Raw genomic sequence first — 19840 nt, 5'->3', positions numbered from 1 at the left:
GCCTCTCTCTCCCCGCACGCGCCGCTTTCCCGGACCCCGCGCAAGCGCGCGCCTCAGCCCTGCTGCGAAAGGGCGGGGGTGGAGAGCCTCCAGCCGCCGGGAAATACCCTGAATAACCCGAGGCTGGCAGGGACTGTGGCCGCAGGGGTGGGGGAAGGAAGGCTAGTGCCAGTGGAGAGGTCCCGAAAAATCCAAGAAAAGCGGGGGGTGAGTACCTGGAGATGGAGAGAAGAGTAAGTAAAAGAATCTAACATTTTCTGAAGGCAAATTATGCCTCAGGCACCTGTGCTAGGCACCCTCATAACCCTGTGAATTCGACATTTTTACCTTACTCCACTTCGCAGATGAAAAACCTGAGGCTCAAAGAGGTAAGCTTACTCAAGATCAGACAGGTAGCTAGCAAATGATGATATTCTCAAACCCATTCTTTTTCTACTGGCAGGGCAAAGAGAAAACAAAAATAGGGGGTGGAATGGGAAAGTTAGGTAAAGAGAGCCCACAGACCCTCATCCCCACCGCCCTCTTGGTCCCTCTCCCCGCCCCTTCCTTCCTGTCCCTCTAGTTTAACTTCTCTCCCCAGTGGCTATACTTCAGAAACCTGTGTAGCCAGAGATGGGGACGGAGCCCGCAGAGCAGGTGGGAGTGGGGGCTGGGGGGGGGAGGGTTATGGAGAGGGAGGGTAAGGCAAAGAGATGGGATTCTCCACCTGGTAACAAACTTCTGCCATGTTTTGACCTATCCAGGGTATCTGGAGCCATCTGGGACCAGGGACCTTCCAGACAGATGGGGCTGGTGATGTGAGGCTGGGGTTGGGGGATGGGACTGGGCTGAGGGGAATGGTGAGCTGAACCTAGAGGTCCGAGGTTGCAACAGAGACCAGAAAACCTGAGCCGTAACCCTTGAGACTCCCCCACTCCCCCAGTCATGAGTAGTTCAGTGTACCTGTACTGGAGGTTAGAGGTGGGGTGGGGAGGGGAGAAAGGAAAAGACCTTTGAAACCCTCTCCACATCATGCCGTGGAGTCCAGGGACCAGCTCCGAGGCAAAGCCTGCATGTGGGTGTTCTTTCCAGGAGAGGGCGCTGCAAACAGAACGGAAGCTCCAAGATTTATTAATAATAGAAACCTTGGCCTAAGGAGAGCACAGAGGCTTCACATCCATTATCTTCCTTATTTCAAACAACTGTGCCACTTGGGCTGGTCAGGATTTCTAATCTCCACATTATATATCAGGCAACTGAGATCCAGAAAAGTCAAGGTCGGCCAGGAAGCTGGATGCAGAGGCAGGAGGGGTGCAGTGGAAGCCAAGGCCTGTTGGAGGGTATGTTAGGAAGAGTTTGGAGAAGAGTTTGTATCTTCTCCCTCTATACTGTTGTCACACAGCAGCTCCCAGCTTGGAAAGTATGTGTTGGAAGGGGAGGTGTGTGGGAAGATGTCTCATAAGGTCTCTCTCCTTTTGCCCTCCCCAGGTCTCCTGGGGCCCCTACTCGGGGGAGGATGAGGAGGCATACTCCGTCGAGCCGTTGCCAGAGCTCTGCTACAAGGCGGATGTCCAGGCCTTCAGTAGGGCCTTCCAACCCAGTGTCTCCCTGGTGGTGGCTGCACTGGGTCTGGCTGGCAATGGCCTGGTCCTGGCCACCCACCTGGCAGCCCGACGTGCTGTCCGTTCGCCCACTTCTGCCCACCTGCTCCAGCTGGCCCTGGCCGACCTTCTGCTGGCCCTAACCCTGCCCTTTGCCGCAGCCGGGGCTCTGCAGGGCTGGAGTCTGGGAAGTGCCACCTGCCGCGCCATCTCGGGCCTCTACTCCGCCTCCTTCCACGCCGGCTTCCTCTTCCTGGCCTGTATCAGCGCCGATCGCTACGTGGCCATCGCGCGGGCCCTTCCCGCTGGACCGAGGCCCTCTGCTCGGGGCCGCGCACACGTGGTCTCAGCCATCGTGTGGCTGCTGTCGCTGCTTCTGGCGCTGCCTGCTCTCCTTTTCAGCCAGGACGGGCAGCGGGAAGGCCAGCGGCGCTGCCGTCTCGTCTTCCCCGAGGGCCTCACGCAGACGGTGAAGGGGGCAAGCGCCATGGCGCAGGTGGTCCTGGGCTTCGCGCTGCCGCTCGGCGTCATGGCCGCCTGTTACGCGCTCCTGGGCCGCACGCTGCTGGCCGCCAGGGGGCCCGAGCGCCGGCGTGCGCTGCGCGTCGTTGTGGCCCTGGTGGCGGCCTTCGTGGTGCTGCAGCTGCCCTACAGTCTCGCCCTGCTGCTGGATACGGCCGACCTACTGGCTGCCCGCGAGCGGAGCTGCCCTGCCAGCAAGCGCAAGGATCTGGCGCTGCTGGTGACCGGAGGGTTGGCCCTGGCCCGCTGCGGCCTCAACCCCGTGCTCTACGCCTTCTTGGGCCTGCGCTTCCGCCAGGACCTGCGGAGGCTGCTGCGGGGTGGAAGCTGCAGCCCAGGGCCTCACCCCCGCGGCCGCTGCCCCCGCCCGCCCCGCCTCTCTTCCTGTTCGGCTCCCACTGAGACCCACAGTGTCTCCTCCTGGGACTACTAGGGCTGCGAATCAAGAGGGGGGGGGGAGGGCGGGATTCCAGGGAGGGTAGTGGGAAAAGGGAGTAGGTGGGGGAACACTGAGAAGGAGGTAGGGATCTAAAGGAATTGCTTCTGTACTTTGCCACATTAAATTGATAACATGGAAATGAGATGCAACCCAACAACTGTTACTATTTTTGAGTCACCGACTTGGAACCGGTGGGTTCCGCCTCCCCCTTCAACTCGCTTGGCTGTGAGTGGAAGGCGCTGAGAGTCTGGGTGGGGGTGCAGAGCTGCTGAGTCTGCTGAAGCTCTAGGCACTGTCACCCCCTCCACCTTCACCTGGTCTCTGCGAACAAGATGTGAGGTGGGAAAGCTGCCAGACGAGGAGGGCTGGGGTTCCTCTTAAAGTAGCACAAGGAAGAGCTTTCTAACAAACCACAGTGCTATCCAGTAATGGCTGCCTTAGCAAGTACCGAGTTCCTGGCCTCCGGAATGTTCAGGCCAAGGCTGTTGGGAACTGTGTGTGCCTGTGCGTGGTGTGGTGGTAGGCAGGGACAGTGGCCAGGAGATTCCCGTTTGGGGTAGGCTCTTGGATTAGATTACCACTTTAAGGTCCCTTCTGAGGTTCTGTGGCGGAAAGAAAAAAAGAAAAAGGTAATTGAAAAAGTTGAGTCGGAGTTTTTCACCTTGGAGAAAAACCAAGGAGAGGGTTCCAATTTGAAAATTTCCAGAGTCGTTATCATGGGCGTGGTGGGGTTGGGGATGACTGCCGTTCTCCATCTTCCCTGGGGATAGGGTCAGAGGAAATGCACTGAGCCTGCCGGAAAGAGAGAGGTTAGACATCGGAAAGAACTTTCCTGCAGGCAAGGGCCTGGGATCCAGACAGGGAAGAGAGTATATGGTTCGAACGTCTCCATCTCCAGGAAATCTCAGTGCTGGCCACTGTCATCTGGGGCGAGGGCAAGGCCGGGATGCCTCTAGAGACGGTCGCATTGATGCCTGGTCTTTGTTTTACACGAGCACGGTAGGCAGGATGGTGTTCACGCGCGACAACTCTCGCAGTTTAATATCCGGTCAGCAAAGCTGCCCCGACCACTCCAGCCTGGAGTGCGAGGACCTGGGGCAAGAAGGGCGTGGCGTGGCGAGGAGGTCTCAAGGGAGGCGCTGGCCCGACGTCCCCGCCCTGTCCCGCCCCGCCCAGATCGGGCAAGCCTTCCTTCCTAGAGCCTCCGGCGGCTGAGACCGAAAGCCACCGCCACCAGAAGACAGGATCCGGGGAAGGCCCGGAGATGGCGCTGATCTCCCAAAGGTCCTACAAGCCAGCCACGGGGGGCCAACCTGGAACCCTCCACCGGAGACCGCGGGAATAGCCGCTGAGTCAGCAACGCACGCGCGCGCCCGCGACCGCCCTGGCCCCGCCCCGTCCGCGGCCCGGCCCCGCCCCGTCCTTTTAGCGGCTCGCTTAACCCCTTCTGACACAGAACCTCAGGCTATTCACCCTGAGAGGCCTCCACTCTATTCCAAGACCGCAGAATTCCCTTGAATCTTAAATCACTCTCCCCACTAGAGTTCAGTGAGCTGTGCGCTCAAAATTAGGTTTTATTTCCGACCTGGGTCTGCACTTCCCCGAGTCTCTGCCTCAGCTTCTTCACCTTAAAAAGGAGGTGACTCAGACCAAAAAATTGGACTACTCCATCCAGGGACGGAGGGCCGCCTCTAGAGCTGTGCCTGGCGCAGGCAGCTGAAGATCTTTCCTTTCTCAGGGACCCTGAGACGAGACAGGAGTTGAGAGAGCAGCAGTCGGGGCCTTCCTCTATGCCCTATGCCCTTCGTTCTCCAAAGCTCCGTCTCCAGAGGGTTTTAATCTGTAGGTTGGTGAGCCAAGAGTTAAAACAAGGGCATGAAGGCGGGCTTCCGTGACATCACTAGCACTCCGCGTCCGACCTCGGGGACGGGGGCGTGGCTGACATCGCACCGCCCCCTCCCTCCTTATTCCTCTGCTCCTCCCCGCTGTCACCAAGCCAGGGGCACATGATGCAACCCGCCGCGGTTTCAGTGGCCTGATTGGTGGCCGCGCCCGGCGCCAGGCACAGGGATTGGGCAGGGGAGGCTGTGACGAAAACTGCACCCTGCCCTGTAAAGAAGGGAGGAGAGAAAGAAGAGGGAAAGGTGGGGGGGGGGGCCTCAGAGGGGAGGGGGTTGGGGAGGCGGGGTCCCGGCGCTGTGCTCGCGCCCCTAGCGCGCCAGTCCCGGGGCTGCAGGGAGCGCAGCGCGCGCGGCCCGGGCCCCGGCCACCGGACACCCTACCGGACACGACCCTCCCTGGAGCTTGGACAACTGCCCACCTCGGACATTGCACCGGACACTGCCCCCCACAGGGCTGGACACTACAACGGACACTACTTCCCAGCTCCGGACATTGCTGCCCCCCCCCCAGCCCTGGACTCTTTCCCCCTCCCCCTCCGGGGGCCCAGACCCGGAGCCCCCCGCAGGCTCTAGCAAGCGACCCCTTGCACCCTAGCGCCGACACTGCCTCCTCCTTGTCCCCCTCTCCCTTCCCCTCCTCCCGCCGCATCATTCCCCCGCTGGGGTCGGAGCCCCGCCAGTTTCTCCGACCCCCTGCAGCTCGGCCCGGCTGCCCGCGCCCCCATCCCCCGGCTGCTCGCCCGGATGCCTCTCCCCGGGGGATTGTGGTGGCTCCTCTGCTGCCGTCGAGGCTTTACTCTTCTGCACCGGGACTACGGGGACGGCGAGCTTAGCGGGGACGGGGACGAGGACGAGGACGAGGAGACCTTTGAGCTGCGGACCCCGAGTCCAGCGGGCGGCGGGAGGGTAAGTCCCTGGGGGTTTGGAGCCTTGTCTCAATCTCTCTCACTACAAGCGGCCGTCACGTCTGATCCTGCTCCAGACTCCAGCCAAATGCCGTGCTCTTGGCGGACGGGGACGTGGGAGAGGTTTTTGCCTGGGGGGCCAGGAGCCCCCGGGAACTCAAGGAGCAGCCCTACTCGGGATGTGCCTGTGGGCCTCGCGCCACATGCTGGGCGCTGTCCACCTGCTAGGGGCCCCGAGGCAGGGGAGGCGTCACGCGTGGCGCGACCTGGCCCTGCCTCTCCCTTCCCCGCCGGGCCCGCGTCCCATCCCGTCTCCTTCCGCCTCCGCCAGCGCCGAGGAATGTGGCGAGGCCGGCTGGGCGGCTCGGACGCCTGGGTTCGCTCCGCTCCCAGTTCGTGAGCGCTGAGTGCTGGGGCCAGATGCCGGAGCTCCCGCCGCGGGGACCTGGGAGAGGGGGAGAAGGCATCCTCAGATTGGGGTCCGTGGCAGGGACCCCACGGAGAGGGAGCTGGGGGCCACGACTCTTCGAGGACCCCTCGTCATTACCCTGCCACTCAAGACAGAACTCACAGCCCTCCCTGGTGAGGCTCCTGGGGAATCCCTGAGGGGATGGTGAGGGACACTTGGCTCCCCGGTTTTGTGGAATCTCCCCGTGGGGAAACTGAGGCTCGATTGGTCTGGAAGACCTCCATCCCCTGAGGTCCCCTCCCGGATTCCCCTGCACACCCGCAACCAGACTCCCGTGTGCTATGGCCTGGGTCAGGCTCCCATCCCCCGCTCAGGGGTCCCCAGCAGGCCCGGTGGCTCGGTGCCCGGGTGGGGCGGGCTGCGCCGCTGGGGCCGGCGCCAGCACCTGGCGGAGGCGGAGGGCGGATAAATATAGAGGGGGGTGGAGGGAGGGAAGCAGGGGACTGCGATTAGGAGACTTGGTCTAAGAGAGTGGTCAGCACCTGCCCCCGCGGTGGTGTGGCTGAGAACTCCTCTTGGACCCTCCAGAAAAGAGGTGGATCTGCGTCCCAGGAAGGCACAGGACCCAGGCGTCCCCAAGCTTCCAGCCTGGGCAGGACCTGCTCTGTGAATCACGCCATTGCCTCCCTCATGCTCCACCTCCACCCCCCTCCCCCGAGCTTGGGGACAGGTGTCCCTGTCCCCCCTCCCCCACCTCCCCGTCCTGGCTTTAACAGTCTGGGCGCAATGGGACCATGGCACAGTTCCTGCCTGACCTGGCTCCTGGACGGGTTTTTGGACTTTCTCAGACCCCAGTCTCCTGTTGAAGTTCCAGGGCAGGGGGGAGAAGGGCAAAATCCTGAACGGTACCTCCCCTGAAGAGTGTGTGCCATTTTTCAGCCTGCCCTTCCTGAGCCCTAGCAAAGGGGGAGGGTCTCTGCATACCGTTGAGTTTCAGGGGTGCCTGTGGGAGGGCATAAGATGTTCTTGGAGAAAGCCATACACTAAAGGAGTCCCTCTTCCCTTCATCCACCTCTGTGCCCACCACCTGCCTGTCTGCCAGCTAATGAAGGGAAAATGAGGAGGAGGGGGTGACTCCCAACAAGAAGGAGCTCCATCCACCTCTCTCTTTTTGAAGATGGGGAAGCTAGGGCCCAAAGACTGAGAGGATCTGTGAAGCTTCCACAGCCAGTTAGTGGTTCGAGTTAGTGGTCAGACTGTTACTAGAACCCAGGTCTCCCGACTGGACTCCCTGCACAGTGCTCTTTCCACCGTATCCAGCCCTGATTTAAATCTTCAAAGGGAAACAGAGACAAGGCGGGAGCCTTGACTTCTTAGCTGGGGCTGTTCTGTAGAGATTGGCAGAAGGGGCTACCTCCTGGCTTCAGCTCTCTCCCTCACAGTCACGACCCCACTCCTTGATCCCTCAATTCCCTGAGCAGCGCTATCCGGGGGGCAGAAGCCACGGGCATCCTACGCTGACGGCTGTGATCCTGAGGGCTGCCCCCGCCTGTTTCCCCAGGGCCCCCTGGACGTGACGCTCACTCAGCCGGTGAGGAGCGGGCCGGTCTCAGACAGGTGAGCTCGGCCCCTGCTTCTCAGGGTATGAAGCCCCCAGCCTGTTCCCGGGACCCCAATCCTTGCCGTCTTCCCTCCCGCAGTTGTGCAATAAGGGAGAGGCCTTACGCCGGACGCTGTGGTTTGGCCGGGGTCCCGGGGGGGCGGTCCGACTGGGGGCGCGGGGAGAAAGGGGGGGTCTGGGCTATTTCTGGTGCGAGGTCAGAACGGCCCAGCGGTTCCCACAGCCTGGGGGAGGGGTGTCCAGGACAGGAGCAGGCTCCCCTCGCGGTCTGGGGAGCCCCGACTGAGGAGCCCCCTGGAGGCGGGGTGCGGGACCGACAGCCTCGCCCAACCCTCCCTCCCCTCTGGCCCAGGCTGCAGAGCTGGGAGGAGACACGGAGCCTCATCCCGGAGAAGGGGCCGCCTGAGGAGGACCCGGACGTCGTCGTGAAAGGTGGGGACCCACCTTATGCACCCTGGAAGTCTCAATCCCAACCCTCCAGGGGATAACGTCTTCTCCTGCTCACCCCCTTTTTCCCCCTCCCCTCCCCCCAGGTTGGCTGTACAGAGAGCCCCGCGGAGGAGGGGCTCGGCCCTGGTTGCCCCCGCGCCGGGCCTGGTTCGTGCTCACCCGGGACTCCCTGGACCAGTTCAGTAGCAGCGGGAAGGGGGCGCGGCGCCTCGGGAGCCTCGTGCTCACCAGCTTGTGCTCGGTGACCGGCCCAGAGCGCCGTCCCAAGGAGACCGGTGAGACTTCGTGGGGATTCTTGTACCTCCCTCCGCATCGGCCCCAGCCGGTCCTGATTGCCCTCCACCGCCTCTTTTTCCCAGGTCTGTGGTCAGTGACCGTGTCGGGCCGGAAGCACAGCGTCCGGCTCTGCTCCCCCCGCCAGGCCGAGGCCGAACGCTGGGGGGTGGCGCTGCGAGAAGTGATCGCCTCCAAGGCGCCGCTGGAGACCCCTACCCAGCTGCTGCTTAGGGATATTCAGGTGTGAAAGAGGGGACTTCATGGAGAAAGAGGAGGGTGGTGGACCCAGAAGCTTTCTGAGTTCATGGGGAGCCCCTTTTTCCATCCCTGTGACTCCCTTCCCTGGCTTCTAGGAGAGTTGTGGGGACCCGGAGACCGTGGCCCTTATTTACCTACGGAACCCAATTCTGAGGCACACCAGTGGGGCCTTGTATGCTCCACTCCTGCCCCTGCCCTACGGTGTCAGCGCCCCAGGTGAGTGGTGGCATGGCTCCAGTCCCTTGGACGGGGAATCTGAATGCCTCACTTGACAAGGACTTAGAAGTCCAAAAGGGGCCCAGCCCCTCACTTTTCAAAGGGCTGAGAATGGAAGCTGACCAGACTGATACCCAGGGTGGAGGAGAGGGAAGCCAGCACAGGAAAAAAGGCCCCCTTTGACCACCTTCTCTATGGGTCTCATTCTGACTACCGATACTCCTTCATGAGTTTTTACACTCTATTTTTTCATTATACTCTTGAGCCCCTGTCATACTATGTTTACAAGTGCTGGAAAAGCCAGCTCTTTGGGAGAATGTGCTGGCCTCATCCAGCTATATCTCTTCCCAAAAATGAATAGTGACCAGTCCCGGTTCTAAAACTAGAAGATTAAGGGGAGCTGGGAGAAGAACCCTTGTTTCCCGACTCCTGGTCCAGCCTGTTTTCTGGCCCATGGTGATGGCTCTTAGTGCCCAATTACAGAATCTGGGGTTTGAACCTGTGTCCTTTAGTCAACCCCTGTAGCTCGCTAACTCAGAGTGCAGCCTTAGGGGCTCCGGACGGGGAGGGGCCTGGGAGGCTCTGTGGGGACCACTGCTTTCCCTTCACTCTTCCTGTCGTTCGCACTCTCCCCTCCTTGCCACCCCCTGTCCCCTTACACTCCCTCTGACCTTTCCCTGGTTCGTGCCTTCCTTCCAGGGCCCAGCTCTGTGTCCCCCCTCCAAACCGTCCCTCCGCCCCCACCCTCCCGCAGGTCCGGGCTACGCACCCTTGCGCGAGGAGGCGGTGCGGCTGTTCCTGGCGCTGCAGGCGCTGGAGGGGGCGCGGCGCCCCGGGCCCCTGATGCAGGGTGTGCTCCAGACCTGCCGGGACCTGCCCGCGCTCCGCGACGAGCTCTTCCTGCAGCTGGCTAAGCAGACCTCGGGCCCCGCGGGGCCCCCCGGGCCCCCAGCTACCCAAGACCCCGCGGCCCTTCGGTACTGGCAGCTCCTCACCTGCATGAGCTGCACCTTCCGGCCCGGGGGAGCTGTGCGGGGGCACCTCCTGGGGCATCTGGAGAGGTGAGGGGGAGGGGGGGGAGGGAGCTACAGGGCTGGGAGAGAATGGCAGGCCTTGCCAAATTGGCGGGTGGAGAACTCCCAGCCAAAGAAGGGAAGAGACTTGACCGCTGCTAATATGTACAGCGTCTTTGTGGGAACGACAAGATCATATCCCACTTTCGGGCGGAGGAATTACAAGAGGCGCCCCCCTTGGGGCAAGAGGAATTACTAAGGGCTGCTTTTCCTCCGGGCTGAGGCCGTCCAGCCAGGGCTTTTAGGTTGCAGAGGGGAATGGGACTGGATTTTGGATTTCATCTCGAAGGAGGATCAGGGAGGCTTTGGCAAGTGGGAGGGGGAGGTTCGGAGAGAGCTGTCAGGGCCTTTGAAAGTAATTCAGCTCCATGCAGCGGCTCCAAGGGTAGATTCAGAAGAGAGCTGGTGGCTACCTTCAAGCAACTTGAGTTGGAAGGGAGGGAATCCATGAGAGGAACGAAATGAGACGATAAGAAGGCGAGAGGGAGAGGGAGAAGGAAAGCCCTCGGGTCTTCCCTAACCCAGGACGGAGCAGGCGCTCCCGGACACAGAACTGGCGGCCTACGCGCGCTTCATCAGGAAAGCGCTGGGCCGGACGCGCGGCAGGGAGCTGGTGCCCTCGCTGGCAGAGATTTCAGCGCTGAGCCGACGGCAGGAGCTCTTATGCACCGTGCACTGTCCGGGGGCTGGTGCCTGCCCTGTGGCCATAGACTCCCACACCACGGCGGGCGAGGTAAGGCCAGAAAAGACCCCTGAAACCTCAACCCCTCCTCCCAGCTTCCCATGCCCAGCTGTCCTGATGCCTGGGCTCTAGGTTTGCCCAAGTCTGAGATGCATCATTTGCGTAAGGGGGGGGGGGGGGGAAGGAGGGGTGTCAGGACCCGGAGACCTGAAAGAGCTCTCCAGTTGGCGGACCCCGGCGCGGCCTGACTTTCCTCGCATTCCTCCTCCGCCCCAGGTTGCTCGAGAGCTGGTGGGGCGGCTGGGCTTGGCCCGGAGCCGCAACGCATTCGCACTGTACGAGCAGCGAGGAGCCCAGGAGCGAGCCCTGGCTGGGGGTACTCTCATGGCCGACGTGCTCACCAGGTTTGAGAAGTAAATGTCCAGCCCCAGCCCCGCTCTCCGTTAACCCATCTGCCTCTCAGCTCCGGTCAATCCCCGTGCAAACGTTTTCCGAGCGCTGGCCACTTGCCCTGCACAGTCACGTTTGCTGGTTCACAGAGGGGCCCTGCCCGCGGGCGGTTTGCTGTCGGGTTTCCAGGCGTCCCAAACATCTGGCCCCGCCCCCAGCATGGTCGCGTTCCTCCTCCCACCCCCGCCAGCGGTGTCCAGCGCCTTAGAGGGGGTCCCGCTTCTGCCTGGCATCCAGTCCTCATCTCTTCTGCAGTTTGGCGGCGGAGGAAGCCGCGCTAGACGACTCGCCGGACTCTGGTTGGAGACTATGTCTGCGTCTTCACGGGCCCCTGCACCCTGAGGGGCTGTCCCCAGACGGTCACGAACTGCCTTTCCTCTTTGAGCAGGTGAGCATCTCCGGCATTCACACCCCCCCCCAAAGACCCCCCCGGACTGAACCCCTCGCTTTCCGAGCCGTCACATTTAACAGTTATGGCAACCTCGCGGGAGGCTTTATTCGGACCCAGACCTCAGATTTTGCACGCCCGGGGCTGTTCGCCGCCCCTCCCGCGCTGACACCCAGTGCCTCCTCCTAGGCTCACGCTCTGCTGCTGCGCGGCCGGCCGCCCCCGCCCGACGACACGCTGCGCGCCCTGGCGGCGCTGCGTCTGCAGAGCCTGCACCGAGACTTCTCCCCGAGGGCGCCCCTGCCGCGCCTGGACCGCCTGCTGCCGCCCCCCGCCCCGCCGCGGGAGGACCCTCCCCGCCCCGTCCCCAGGCCTCCGCCCTCCGCCGCCCTGCTGGCCGGGGCGATCTGGAGCCCGGGCCTGGCCAAGAGGCGCGCGGAGCGGACCCGGCGCGGCGGCGGCGGCGGGGCCGGCGGCACGGCGGGAAGCACGGCCCGCGAGGGAGGAGGTGGCGCCGGCAGGGCGGCCGCTGTGCTGGGCGGCTGGAAGCGGCTACGGGGCATGGGCCGAGCTGAGGCCATGGCTGCCTACCTGGCTCTGGCGGCGCAGTGTCCAGGGTTCGGCGCTGCTCGGTATGACGTTCTGGAGCTGAGCACGGTGAGGGGGAGAAGGGAGAGGGGACTCTGGCGGCCCAAGCCCTACACCTCTGCCCCAGAGCCACAAGCCCCACTGTGGGTCGTTTCACTCCTCCCGCCCAGCACAGCTGCCCCTCCCAAACCCTGGCCCTTGGGCTCTCACCTCTCCAGAGCCTTAAGCCCCTCCACACATGCAGTGTGGATCACAGAGGGGACGGGGAAACTCCCTGCTCACAGCCATCGCCCCCACCACCACCAAAAATAATGCTGCGGGGTCCCCTCCTTCCACCCTGACTCTACCTATCTGTCCGTAGGAGCCTGGTGGGGGCACTCCACAGAAGCTATGCCTGGGCTTGGGGGCCAAGGCCATGTCCCTCTCCCGGCCCGGTGAGACAGAGCCCGTCCACAGTGTCAGCTATGGCCATGTGGCCGCCTGCCAGCTAATGGGCCCCCACACCCTGGCACTGAGGGTGGGAGAGAGCCAGCTCCTCCTGCAGAGCCCCCAGGTGAGTGGGAAGAGGGTGTGGAAGGAGGAAGGAAGGGAAAGGATGTCAAGAAACATTTTATTAAACACTGAACCGGGTACAGCTCTAGGCACCAGGGATCCAGCAGTGATCAAAGACAAGCTCAAGGCGCTTACATTAGAGCAGGCTGTCAGACACTCCAGAAGGAATCGAAAACTATATAAGACAGGAATAAATGCTACCAAGGTGAGGGTGGGGTGACACGAAGAGATTGGAAGGAGTCGTAGCATTAGGTAGGACAGTCAGGAAGGGATACTGGAGGTGACATTTAGGCTAGCCACAGGAAGATCTGGGCAACAGCATTCCAGGTAGAGGATATTGCAGGTGGAAAGGCCCTGGGAGGACAACAGCATCCTGGGGAAGCAGAAAGACACAAGTGTGACTGGCACATAATGAGTGAGGGAGAGCGCCGTGGTGAGGAGGGAAAGGTTGCAGGGGGGCAGCTCTCGGAAGGCCCTGGTGAGGAGCCTGGGTGGAAGATGAGACAAAGGAGAACCCAGTGGCCCCTACTGCCCTCTGCCCTCTGCCCTCTCTTAGGTGGAAGAGATCATGCAGCTGGTGAATGCCTACTTGCCCAATCCCTCCCCCGAGAGGCCTTGCAGCAGCCCTTCTCCTCCATGCCAAGACCTGCCAGACACCTCCCCTCCCAGCCAGCACCCGGGCCTGGACGAGCCCCAGGGACAGTCTGGTTGTTTGGGGCAGCTGCAGGACTGAGCCTGCCAAGAGGTCACGACCTCCCTTCTGCCTCCAGCCTGGACCTGGACTGCTCTGAGATTTGAGGAAACCATGGACCCTTTTGGCCCTGCAGGGACAGGGCGCACCCCACACCCAAGGGCTGCAATGGGTGCAGACAATTTTCTAGTTTGTTTCTTAATTTATTTGTAGAAGAGAAGCCAAAAAAAAAAAAAAAATCCTTATTTACACAAACGCTTCCTGTGGGAGTGTTGTCAGTGGGACAAGTTAGAGTCCCATAGCTCAGCACTCCACCCCTGGGGACGCCCACATTCTGGGCTTTTACCAGCACGGAGGGGAGTCTGGACACCACAGGGCTCCACCCTCCATGACCTTCTGGATTTAACCTCCTCCTTGCCAGCAGGCTGCCACAGGGTGCTGGGTGGGGCAGGCAACAAGGCAGTTTTGGAAGCTGGCAATTACTCACACTCACTTCTCCATTGAGTGGCACAGGGGTGGCCTCCTGGCGTCTCTGAGGCTGGAAGGCAGTGAGTCATCAGGCCTGGCGCTACCCAGTTCCTACCCCAGTGTCCAGCTTCTGGGCCCTCGTTGGGTCCATTTCGGTGTGCCTACTGCTTTGGGTCTGGAATGGAGAGAAGCTTGGGGCAGGATCAGACCCAAGAACTTCTCTGGCACAGATAAACAAACACCTTATCAGGACGGGCTCAGCCCTACTCCTGAGTTCCGCTCCTGCTTTATCAAGTTAGGTTGAATTGGGTTGTGTTCCTGAGGATCTGATAGCCTTGGGCGCTGGGAATCCAGAGTCCCAGGTTTCCTGACCTGCTCAGATGCTGCAGGCCCTCCTTCACTAGCCCCCACGGCCTACTCCCTGAGTGGAAGAGTCTGGGGCAATGCTGATCCACCCTGGGGCAGGAGCTTAGGCACCGAGGACAGAGCAGACTTCAGTAACCCTCTGTAATCTTGAGAGGTAGGGCTGACTCCAGTAGAGCAGCCTGGTTCTAGGCCAGGTATGCCAATGGAAACAGTGACCACACTGACACCCGGACTACTGGTAGGAAGCTAGAGCAGGTAAAGGCCACATGCCTGGGAACTGGGAGGGAACATGGCTCATCCCCCCATATTCACAGACCAAGCCCTGACTACATCCACAACCAAGCTCTGACTATATTCACGACAAAGCTTTATTACTTCACTAGAGTTAAACAAGCATATCAAAGGTCAGGGCAGAGAAGGGAGGAAGTAGGGCCAGTGCCTGGGCTGGAGATGAATCTAGAAAGGTTTTGGGGAGGGGAATCTGGGTCACAGGGACCAGGCATTATGGGGACTGTGCTTACTGTCCAGGGGAAGTGGTGGGGAGGAAGTCACTGCTCCTGGGTGCCCCAGGAGATGTAGTCTGGCCGCGTGGCTGCATGGTACTCGTCGATGAGTTCCTGCACAACCTCTCTGGACGTGTCCAGCTCATCAAAGTTCTCCTTGAAGATGTCCTCCTTGCGGAACTGCTCCAGGAAGGCCTCCCGCTTCCGCAGCTTGTCATACTGCTGGCAGGAACTTTCAAAGAGCTGAAAGAGATAGAAATCTCCAGGATGGGAACCAGTGCGAGATAAGGGGCTGGAATGGAATGGGGCAGAATGATAAGAGTGGCTAGTGGAACAGAGGGGTCAAAGAAGACCAGGAGATTAGGCTCACCGAGGAGATGCTGGTGTGGTTGGCCATCATGAGCCCACTGACCCGGTGGGCCGAAGGCAGGTAGGGAGACTTCCTTGACAGGGCCACCTGGATGCTGGCAGGGCCCCAGGGGATGAAGTTGGCCAGCTTCCGTTCCCGGATCCTCTGCAGACTCTTGTGGACCTGGGGGGAGGGGGCGCACACAACGCACAACAGTGGTGGTGGTAGCCTCTCCTCTACCCCGTGGCTTCCGGGGGTGGCACGAAGGGGCCTCACCTACCTGGGTGGGGTCCACCTCCCCCTGGATGATGTTGAGGATGGCGATGTAGCAGTGATTGGTCTGGCGATCCCGGCCTGTGGACACCATCACGTTCTTGGGCTGCAGCAGCCGCCTCATGACATCCAGGACCGTGGTCTTCCTCACGCTGGCCACCTGAGGGGACAGCGGGCCCCAGGGCCCAGGCCAATGCCTGAGCCCCATCAGACTCGGGCTAGTGCGGTCTCTTGGGGAAGTGTCTCGAGACGCAGGTCTGCCCTGAGCCTCTCTGCTCTGGGACCAGGAGAGAGGTTCTTAGCCCTCCTCAGCTCAGCAAGGGCATGCCCGTGTGCGGGAGCGTCCGCAGACCCCACAGAGCCCGGGCCCTGCGGGGAGCCAGGGGCAGAGGGGAGAGGAGAGCAGGTCAGCGTGGAGTCGGACGGTCCGTACCAGTCCCCGAGCACAGAGCCTCTGGGGGCCTCAAAGGGCAGCTCCCGGGGCAGCAGGGGGAGAGAAAGGCGAGGGCAGGGCCTGCCGGGGCTGCTCCTACCGACTGGTCCGTGGTGAGCGGGGTGTAGCCCGTCATGAGGAAGTGGAGTCGAGGAGTGGGGATGAGCGAGGCGATGAGGCCGATGAGGTCGTTGTTCATGTAGCCGGGGTAGCGCAGGGTGGTGGTGCTGGCTGACATGATGGTGGACACCTGCGGACGGCAGCGCGCGTCGTGGGCCGCGGCCCCGGGGACAGGGCTCCCTTCCCGAGACGACACTCCGGTGAGGGGGGGCTCCAGCCCAGGGAGTCCAGGAGTGGGGGCTCACCAGCTGGTTGATCTGGGAGAAAGACGGGTTCTGGATGTGCAGGCGGTCGGTGGCGATCCGGTTCAGGGCTGTGTTGTCCAGCACCACCTGGGGGGGGGGGGGACAGAAGAGGGTCATGGAACCTTTTTGAGGAGAAAGCGGGCAGAGAGATAAGTTATTAGCTTAGCCCCCTCTAAACTCCAAAGCCAGGACGTAGGTGTGTTAGCTTTAAAAAGGGGCACTGTCTCAGGGGCATCACAAGACACTTTTCTACCCCCCAGTAAACAAATGGGATTGTCCCCATGTGCCATTCACTGTGCCTGGCTCTGGAGATACATGGCGGATAAAACAGGTACGGTCTGTGCCCCTCACAGAAAAGTATAGTTACAGCCTGAAATATGTACAAAGGAATTTGACCTTGAATGGGCGGTCAGGGAAGATTTGACTAAGAAAGTGACCCTTGGGCTGAGAATTAAGCATGAATAGGCATTAAATAGGCTAGCTGGGGACATATGTCAGGGGGTATACACTTTCTTGAGAGCCTTACTGCCTAAAGGGACTATAAGCAACTTGGAGTCAAGTCCTTAGTTCATAATTTGGGCCACCGGGTATGGCTTTGTTGGTCCTCTGTTCTCTGGGCAGGGGCTTGTGAAGGTCAGGTGTCCATGTCTCACTGGTTTGAGGAGGTAGATCAAAGCCCCCTACTCCCTTCTCCGGTGCTCACCACACAGTCTGCGTTCTGGGTCAGCCTCTTGAGCGTGAGCAGGGAGTTATAGGGCTGGACCACCACATCGCTCATCTCGTCCTGGTTGGGAAACACTGAGTACGTCTGCACCAGCTTCTTGGGGTACCTGGGGGTGAAGAAGAGGGAAAAGGGAATGTGACACAGTGAATTGGAAGGACTCCCATCACTGCCTATCTTGGTCTTCTCTAGAGCTAACAGGGCCATTCCTTTCCAAGTGTCACCAAGCTCTTGGTACAAAAGGAGGGGCCAGGGCAGAACTGAGTGCTCAGAGCCCAGAGTCAAAAAAGAATAAACCTAAAGCATCAAACCCATCAAACCCTTAAGGTCCCTCCTCTCCCTAGGCAAACCCACTCTTGGGTGTTCTTGCTTCTAAGATGTTCCCTGGATGGCCAGGCTCTGTTCCTACCAATGACTCAAAGCCACAGTGCCAGGCCTTCCAGTCCAAGAGAAAAAAAGGGATAAAAAGGAAAGACCTTACCCAGGGAACCAGGGCTAATGCCCTCTCCCCAAACATAGGCTTACCTGTCATTCAGTCGTTCGAGAAGGTAGGAGCCCAGGCCAGAACCTGTCCCCCCAGCGATGGAATGACACAGCACGAAGCCCTGCATGGGGAGGGATGGAGAGGCAGTCTCCAGGGATGTGGGGGAGAGGCTTCAGGCTTGTCTCATTCCCCACTCCCAACACACTCATGTCTCAAGGCTTCTTCTGTGTCCATCCAGGCTGACACTGCTTGGGAAGGAAGACTCATGCCTAAGGAGCTGATGCCATCCAGATTAGGATCTCCTTGAGGACAAGTACTGTACCTTATTTACTTTGATATCTCACATAGGATACTCAAAAAATTAGTTTTGAATAGAATTGCCCCATCACACCACCTGTTCAGGTACGTCCTGACCTTTCCCCAGCACTTTTCAGCCTTGTTTTCCCTTCAGCGGGGCAGAGCCTCACCTCTAAGCTGTCACTTCCATCTGCTTCTCGGTCTATGATGTCAAAAATGTCTTCGTGGATTTTCTCGCCCTGTAGAGAGAGACATGGGAGGGAGGGTCAGGATGAAGGTTCTGAGGAGTATCTCTTTTCAGCACCAAGAACTCTACCCTGGGACAAGCAGAGCCTCAGCCGTGACCCTCAACCCCAAAAAGCTATTTTGCAAATGATTTGCAGTCTGCATAAACCTCTCCCTGGCTGTCCCTCTTGTCAGGGTATCCCTTCGCCTCTTATTTATTGTCAGTCTGGTCTAGTCAAATCCCCAGGCTGCCTGAGCCTGCCTTGCCCTGGGGAGGGAACATCAGGGGTTTCTGGGATGGCCACCCAGATACCTGCGAGAATCCACTGGCCCAGTTGTTGCCAGCCCCTCCGCCATGCTCCGACAGGTAGATGTTCTCTGGGTTGTAGAGCTTGGCATAGGGGGAGTTGAGGATGGAGTGGATCACCCGGGGCTCCAGGTCCAGCAGCACCGCCCTGGGGATGTAGTGCTCATCGTCTGCCTGTCAAGGGGCATCCAGCAAGGGGGCCCAATCAGCTAAGGCCCAGTCCTCCATCCTCCCAGCTCTGGCTCCTGCCTGCCCACTCCCCCACCCCCTCACCCCCCGCTCCAAGCCAGCCGCCCTGGTTCTTCTGCCCAGCGGGTTTCCCAGTACCAGGCCTCTGCCCTTCCCTCAGACCCCCTGGCCAAGTCGCTGGGGGCACCTGGTAGAAAAAGACGTCCTTGCGGTCAGTGCCCTCGGTGGCGAATTCCTCCACGATGCCCTCGGGGCTGATACCATGCTCCGCGCACAGCTGTTTCCAGAACTCGAACCCAACTGGGGGATAGGGAGAGATGCCTGGGTCTGCTAGTCACAAGGCCTCAGGAGCCCAGGGTTAGGCTCAGAAGCTGTCACACTCAGAGGCTGCACCCAAGACACCTGATCTGGGAGCTGTCCCAGCCCAGGTGCGGCTCTCCATCTGGGACGTGTTCATCATGCGCAATAGGGCAGGGGATTCATGGAAGGGAAAGGGGGACTGGAGGATGCCAAGCACTGGGTGGGACCCGAAGAGGCAGAACCGGAGACTGGAGGGGCCCGGCGCTCGCTCGCTCGCTCACTCTGGTTGCCGCATTGGCCCAGCTGCAGGGTGATGATCTCCCGGGGCATCGCTCTTCAGCCCTGCCCCGCGGGAGTCACGGCGGAGACGAATGCCTGGCAGCCCGGCTCGCAGGACGTGGGGAGCGCGCGCTCTCTTCGTCTTTTGACGCGAGTGCTCGGTCTGCGCCTGTGCAGTGCGGGTCTCCCGGCTGCCGCCGGGCCGAGGAGCCCAACCGGGACATCATTTCCCCCACAACACTTACAGCTGGAATTCGGCACAAGCGCAGTGTGAGGCCACGCCCCCTTCTGCTCACCCGCCCCCCCCAGTTCCGCGCCTGCGCCGTGAGGCTTGTTGGGAAGGCGGGGAGTAGAGACCCGGGTGTCGGAGCGGGGAGGGGCGGTCCAGGTGGGCCCGGTCAGCTGGGCGTTACGGGTAGGTAAGCCGGTTGGTGGCTCTTTTGGACAGAGGCGCTGGGTTCAAGCCAGTCTTTTTTTAAATTTCTACTTTTAAGTTAAATCTACCTAACATAAAATTTACCATTTTAATCATTTTTAATTGTACAGTTCTGTGGCATAATGTACGTTCACACTGTTCTGCCACCATCATTGTCATTCATCCCCCAGAACTTTGTCACCTTCCCAAAATGAAACCCTGTACCATTAAATAGTAACTCTCCATCCTCATCCCCATCAACAGCCTGCTTTCTGTCTCTACAATTTTGACCAGGCATTTTTTTTTTTTTTTAAGACTTTGCCCATTTATTTGACAGAGAGAGCGAGGGAGGGAACACAAGCAGGGGGAGTAGGAGAGGGAGAAGGAGGCTTCCCGCTGAGCAGAGAGGCCGATGCAGGGCTCCATCCCAGGACCCTGGGATCATGACCTGAGCCAAAGGCAGATGCTTAACCACTGAGCCACCCAGGCACCTCATTGACCAGGCATCTTATGTAAGTGGAATTATATGTATTTGTCCTTTTGTGTCTAGCTTATTTCACTTAGCATAATGTCCTCAGGGTGACTTCATGTTGTAGCATGTGTCAGAATTTCATTCTTTTTAAAGGATGTATAATATTCCATTGCATGTATATGCCACATTTTGTGTTTATCCATTCCTCTGTAGGACTGCTTCCACCTATTGGCTATTGTGAATAATTCTGCCATGAACAAGGTTGTACAAATAAGTTTGAGTACCTGCTTTCAGGTATTCATTATCCTGGGTAGACACCCAGAAGCAGAATTTCTGGATCATATGGTAATTCTGTGTTTAATTTTTTGAGGAATTGCTGTACCATTTTATAGA

At 60.0% G+C, this 19840-nt stretch overlaps 3 protein-coding genes across 12 annotated transcripts; 2 read left to right on the top strand and 1 right to left on the bottom strand.

The window, feature by feature from the left end:
• The first annotated feature begins 5 nt into the window (after window positions 1–5).
• CCR10 (C-C motif chemokine receptor 10) lies at window positions 6–2881 on the top strand. 4 transcript variants are annotated; one of them, XM_064583298.1, is made up of 2 exons: window positions 6–368; window positions 1232–2878. In XM_064583298.1, the coding sequence occupies exon 2, from the start codon at window positions 1402–1404 to the stop codon at window positions 2533–2535; it is 1134 nt and encodes a 377-aa protein (XP_064439368.1). In that variant the 5' UTR covers window positions 6–368; window positions 1232–1401; the 3' UTR covers window positions 2536–2878. The 4 variants fall into 4 exon arrangements, with proteins under 4 accessions (XP_064439368.1, XP_045746166.2, XP_064439369.1 ...); XM_045890210.3 differs by having other exon boundaries at window positions 20–368; window positions 1468–2877; XM_064583299.1 differs by lacking the exon at window positions 6–368 and adding an exon at window positions 392–636 and having other exon boundaries at window positions 1468–2878.
• Window positions 2882–4751: 1870 nt separating this feature from the next.
• Window positions 4752–14036, top strand: PLEKHH3 (pleckstrin homology, MyTH4 and FERM domain containing H3). 4 transcript variants are annotated; one of them, XR_010408702.1, is made up of 13 exons: window positions 4752–5348; window positions 7318–7373; window positions 7730–7809; window positions 7911–8102; window positions 8187–8344; window positions 8457–8577; window positions 9332–9638; window positions 10176–10383; window positions 10609–10745; window positions 11038–11170; window positions 11360–11802; window positions 12120–12311; window positions 12867–13039. XR_010408702.1 is itself a non-coding variant. In XM_045888877.3 (13 exons), exons 1-13 carry the CDS (start codon window positions 5187–5189, stop codon window positions 13041–13043), a joined length of 2382 nt encoding a protein of 793 aa, XP_045744833.1. In that variant the 5' UTR covers window positions 4753–5186; the 3' UTR covers window positions 13044–14036. The 4 variants fall into 4 exon arrangements, 3 of the variants coding, with proteins under 3 accessions (XP_045744833.1, XP_045744831.1, XP_045744832.1); XM_045888877.3 differs by having other exon boundaries at window positions 4753–5348; window positions 10609–10736; window positions 11360–11827; window positions 12867–14036; XM_045888875.3 differs by having other exon boundaries at window positions 4754–5348; window positions 11360–11827; window positions 12867–14036.
• Window positions 14037–14185: 149 nt separating this feature from the next.
• Window positions 14186–18775, bottom strand: LOC123854717 (tubulin gamma-2 chain). 4 transcript variants are annotated; one of them, XM_064583291.1, is made up of 11 exons: window positions 18563–18775; window positions 18169–18281; window positions 17799–17966; window positions 17431–17499; window positions 17005–17111; window positions 16462–16588; window positions 15759–15845; window positions 15494–15643; window positions 14968–15120; window positions 14709–14870; window positions 14186–14581 (listed from the first exon to the last, which is right to left on the bottom strand). In XM_064583291.1, exons 1-11 carry the CDS (start codon window positions 18609–18611, stop codon window positions 14384–14386), a joined length of 1383 nt encoding a protein of 460 aa, XP_064439361.1. In that variant the 5' UTR covers window positions 18612–18775; the 3' UTR covers window positions 14186–14383. The 4 variants fall into 4 exon arrangements, with proteins under 4 accessions (XP_064439361.1, XP_064439363.1, XP_064439360.1 ...); XM_064583293.1 differs by having other exon boundaries at window positions 17005–17084; XM_064583290.1 differs by lacking the exon at window positions 18563–18775 and adding an exon at window positions 18384–18501.
• Window positions 18776–19840: the final 1065 nt, after the last annotated feature.

The sequence above is a fragment of the Mirounga angustirostris genome, unplaced genomic scaffold (genome assembly GCF_029215605.1).
Source record: "Mirounga angustirostris isolate CCGP_5_RB_7025 unplaced genomic scaffold, mMirAng1.0.hap1 SCAF_17, whole genome shotgun sequence".
NCBI classification, from domain to species: Eukaryota; Metazoa; Chordata; class Mammalia; order Carnivora; family Phocidae; genus Mirounga; species Mirounga angustirostris.
Note: the sequence above shows the minus strand (reverse complement) of the source record. Positions and strands in the feature narration are given on the sequence as shown.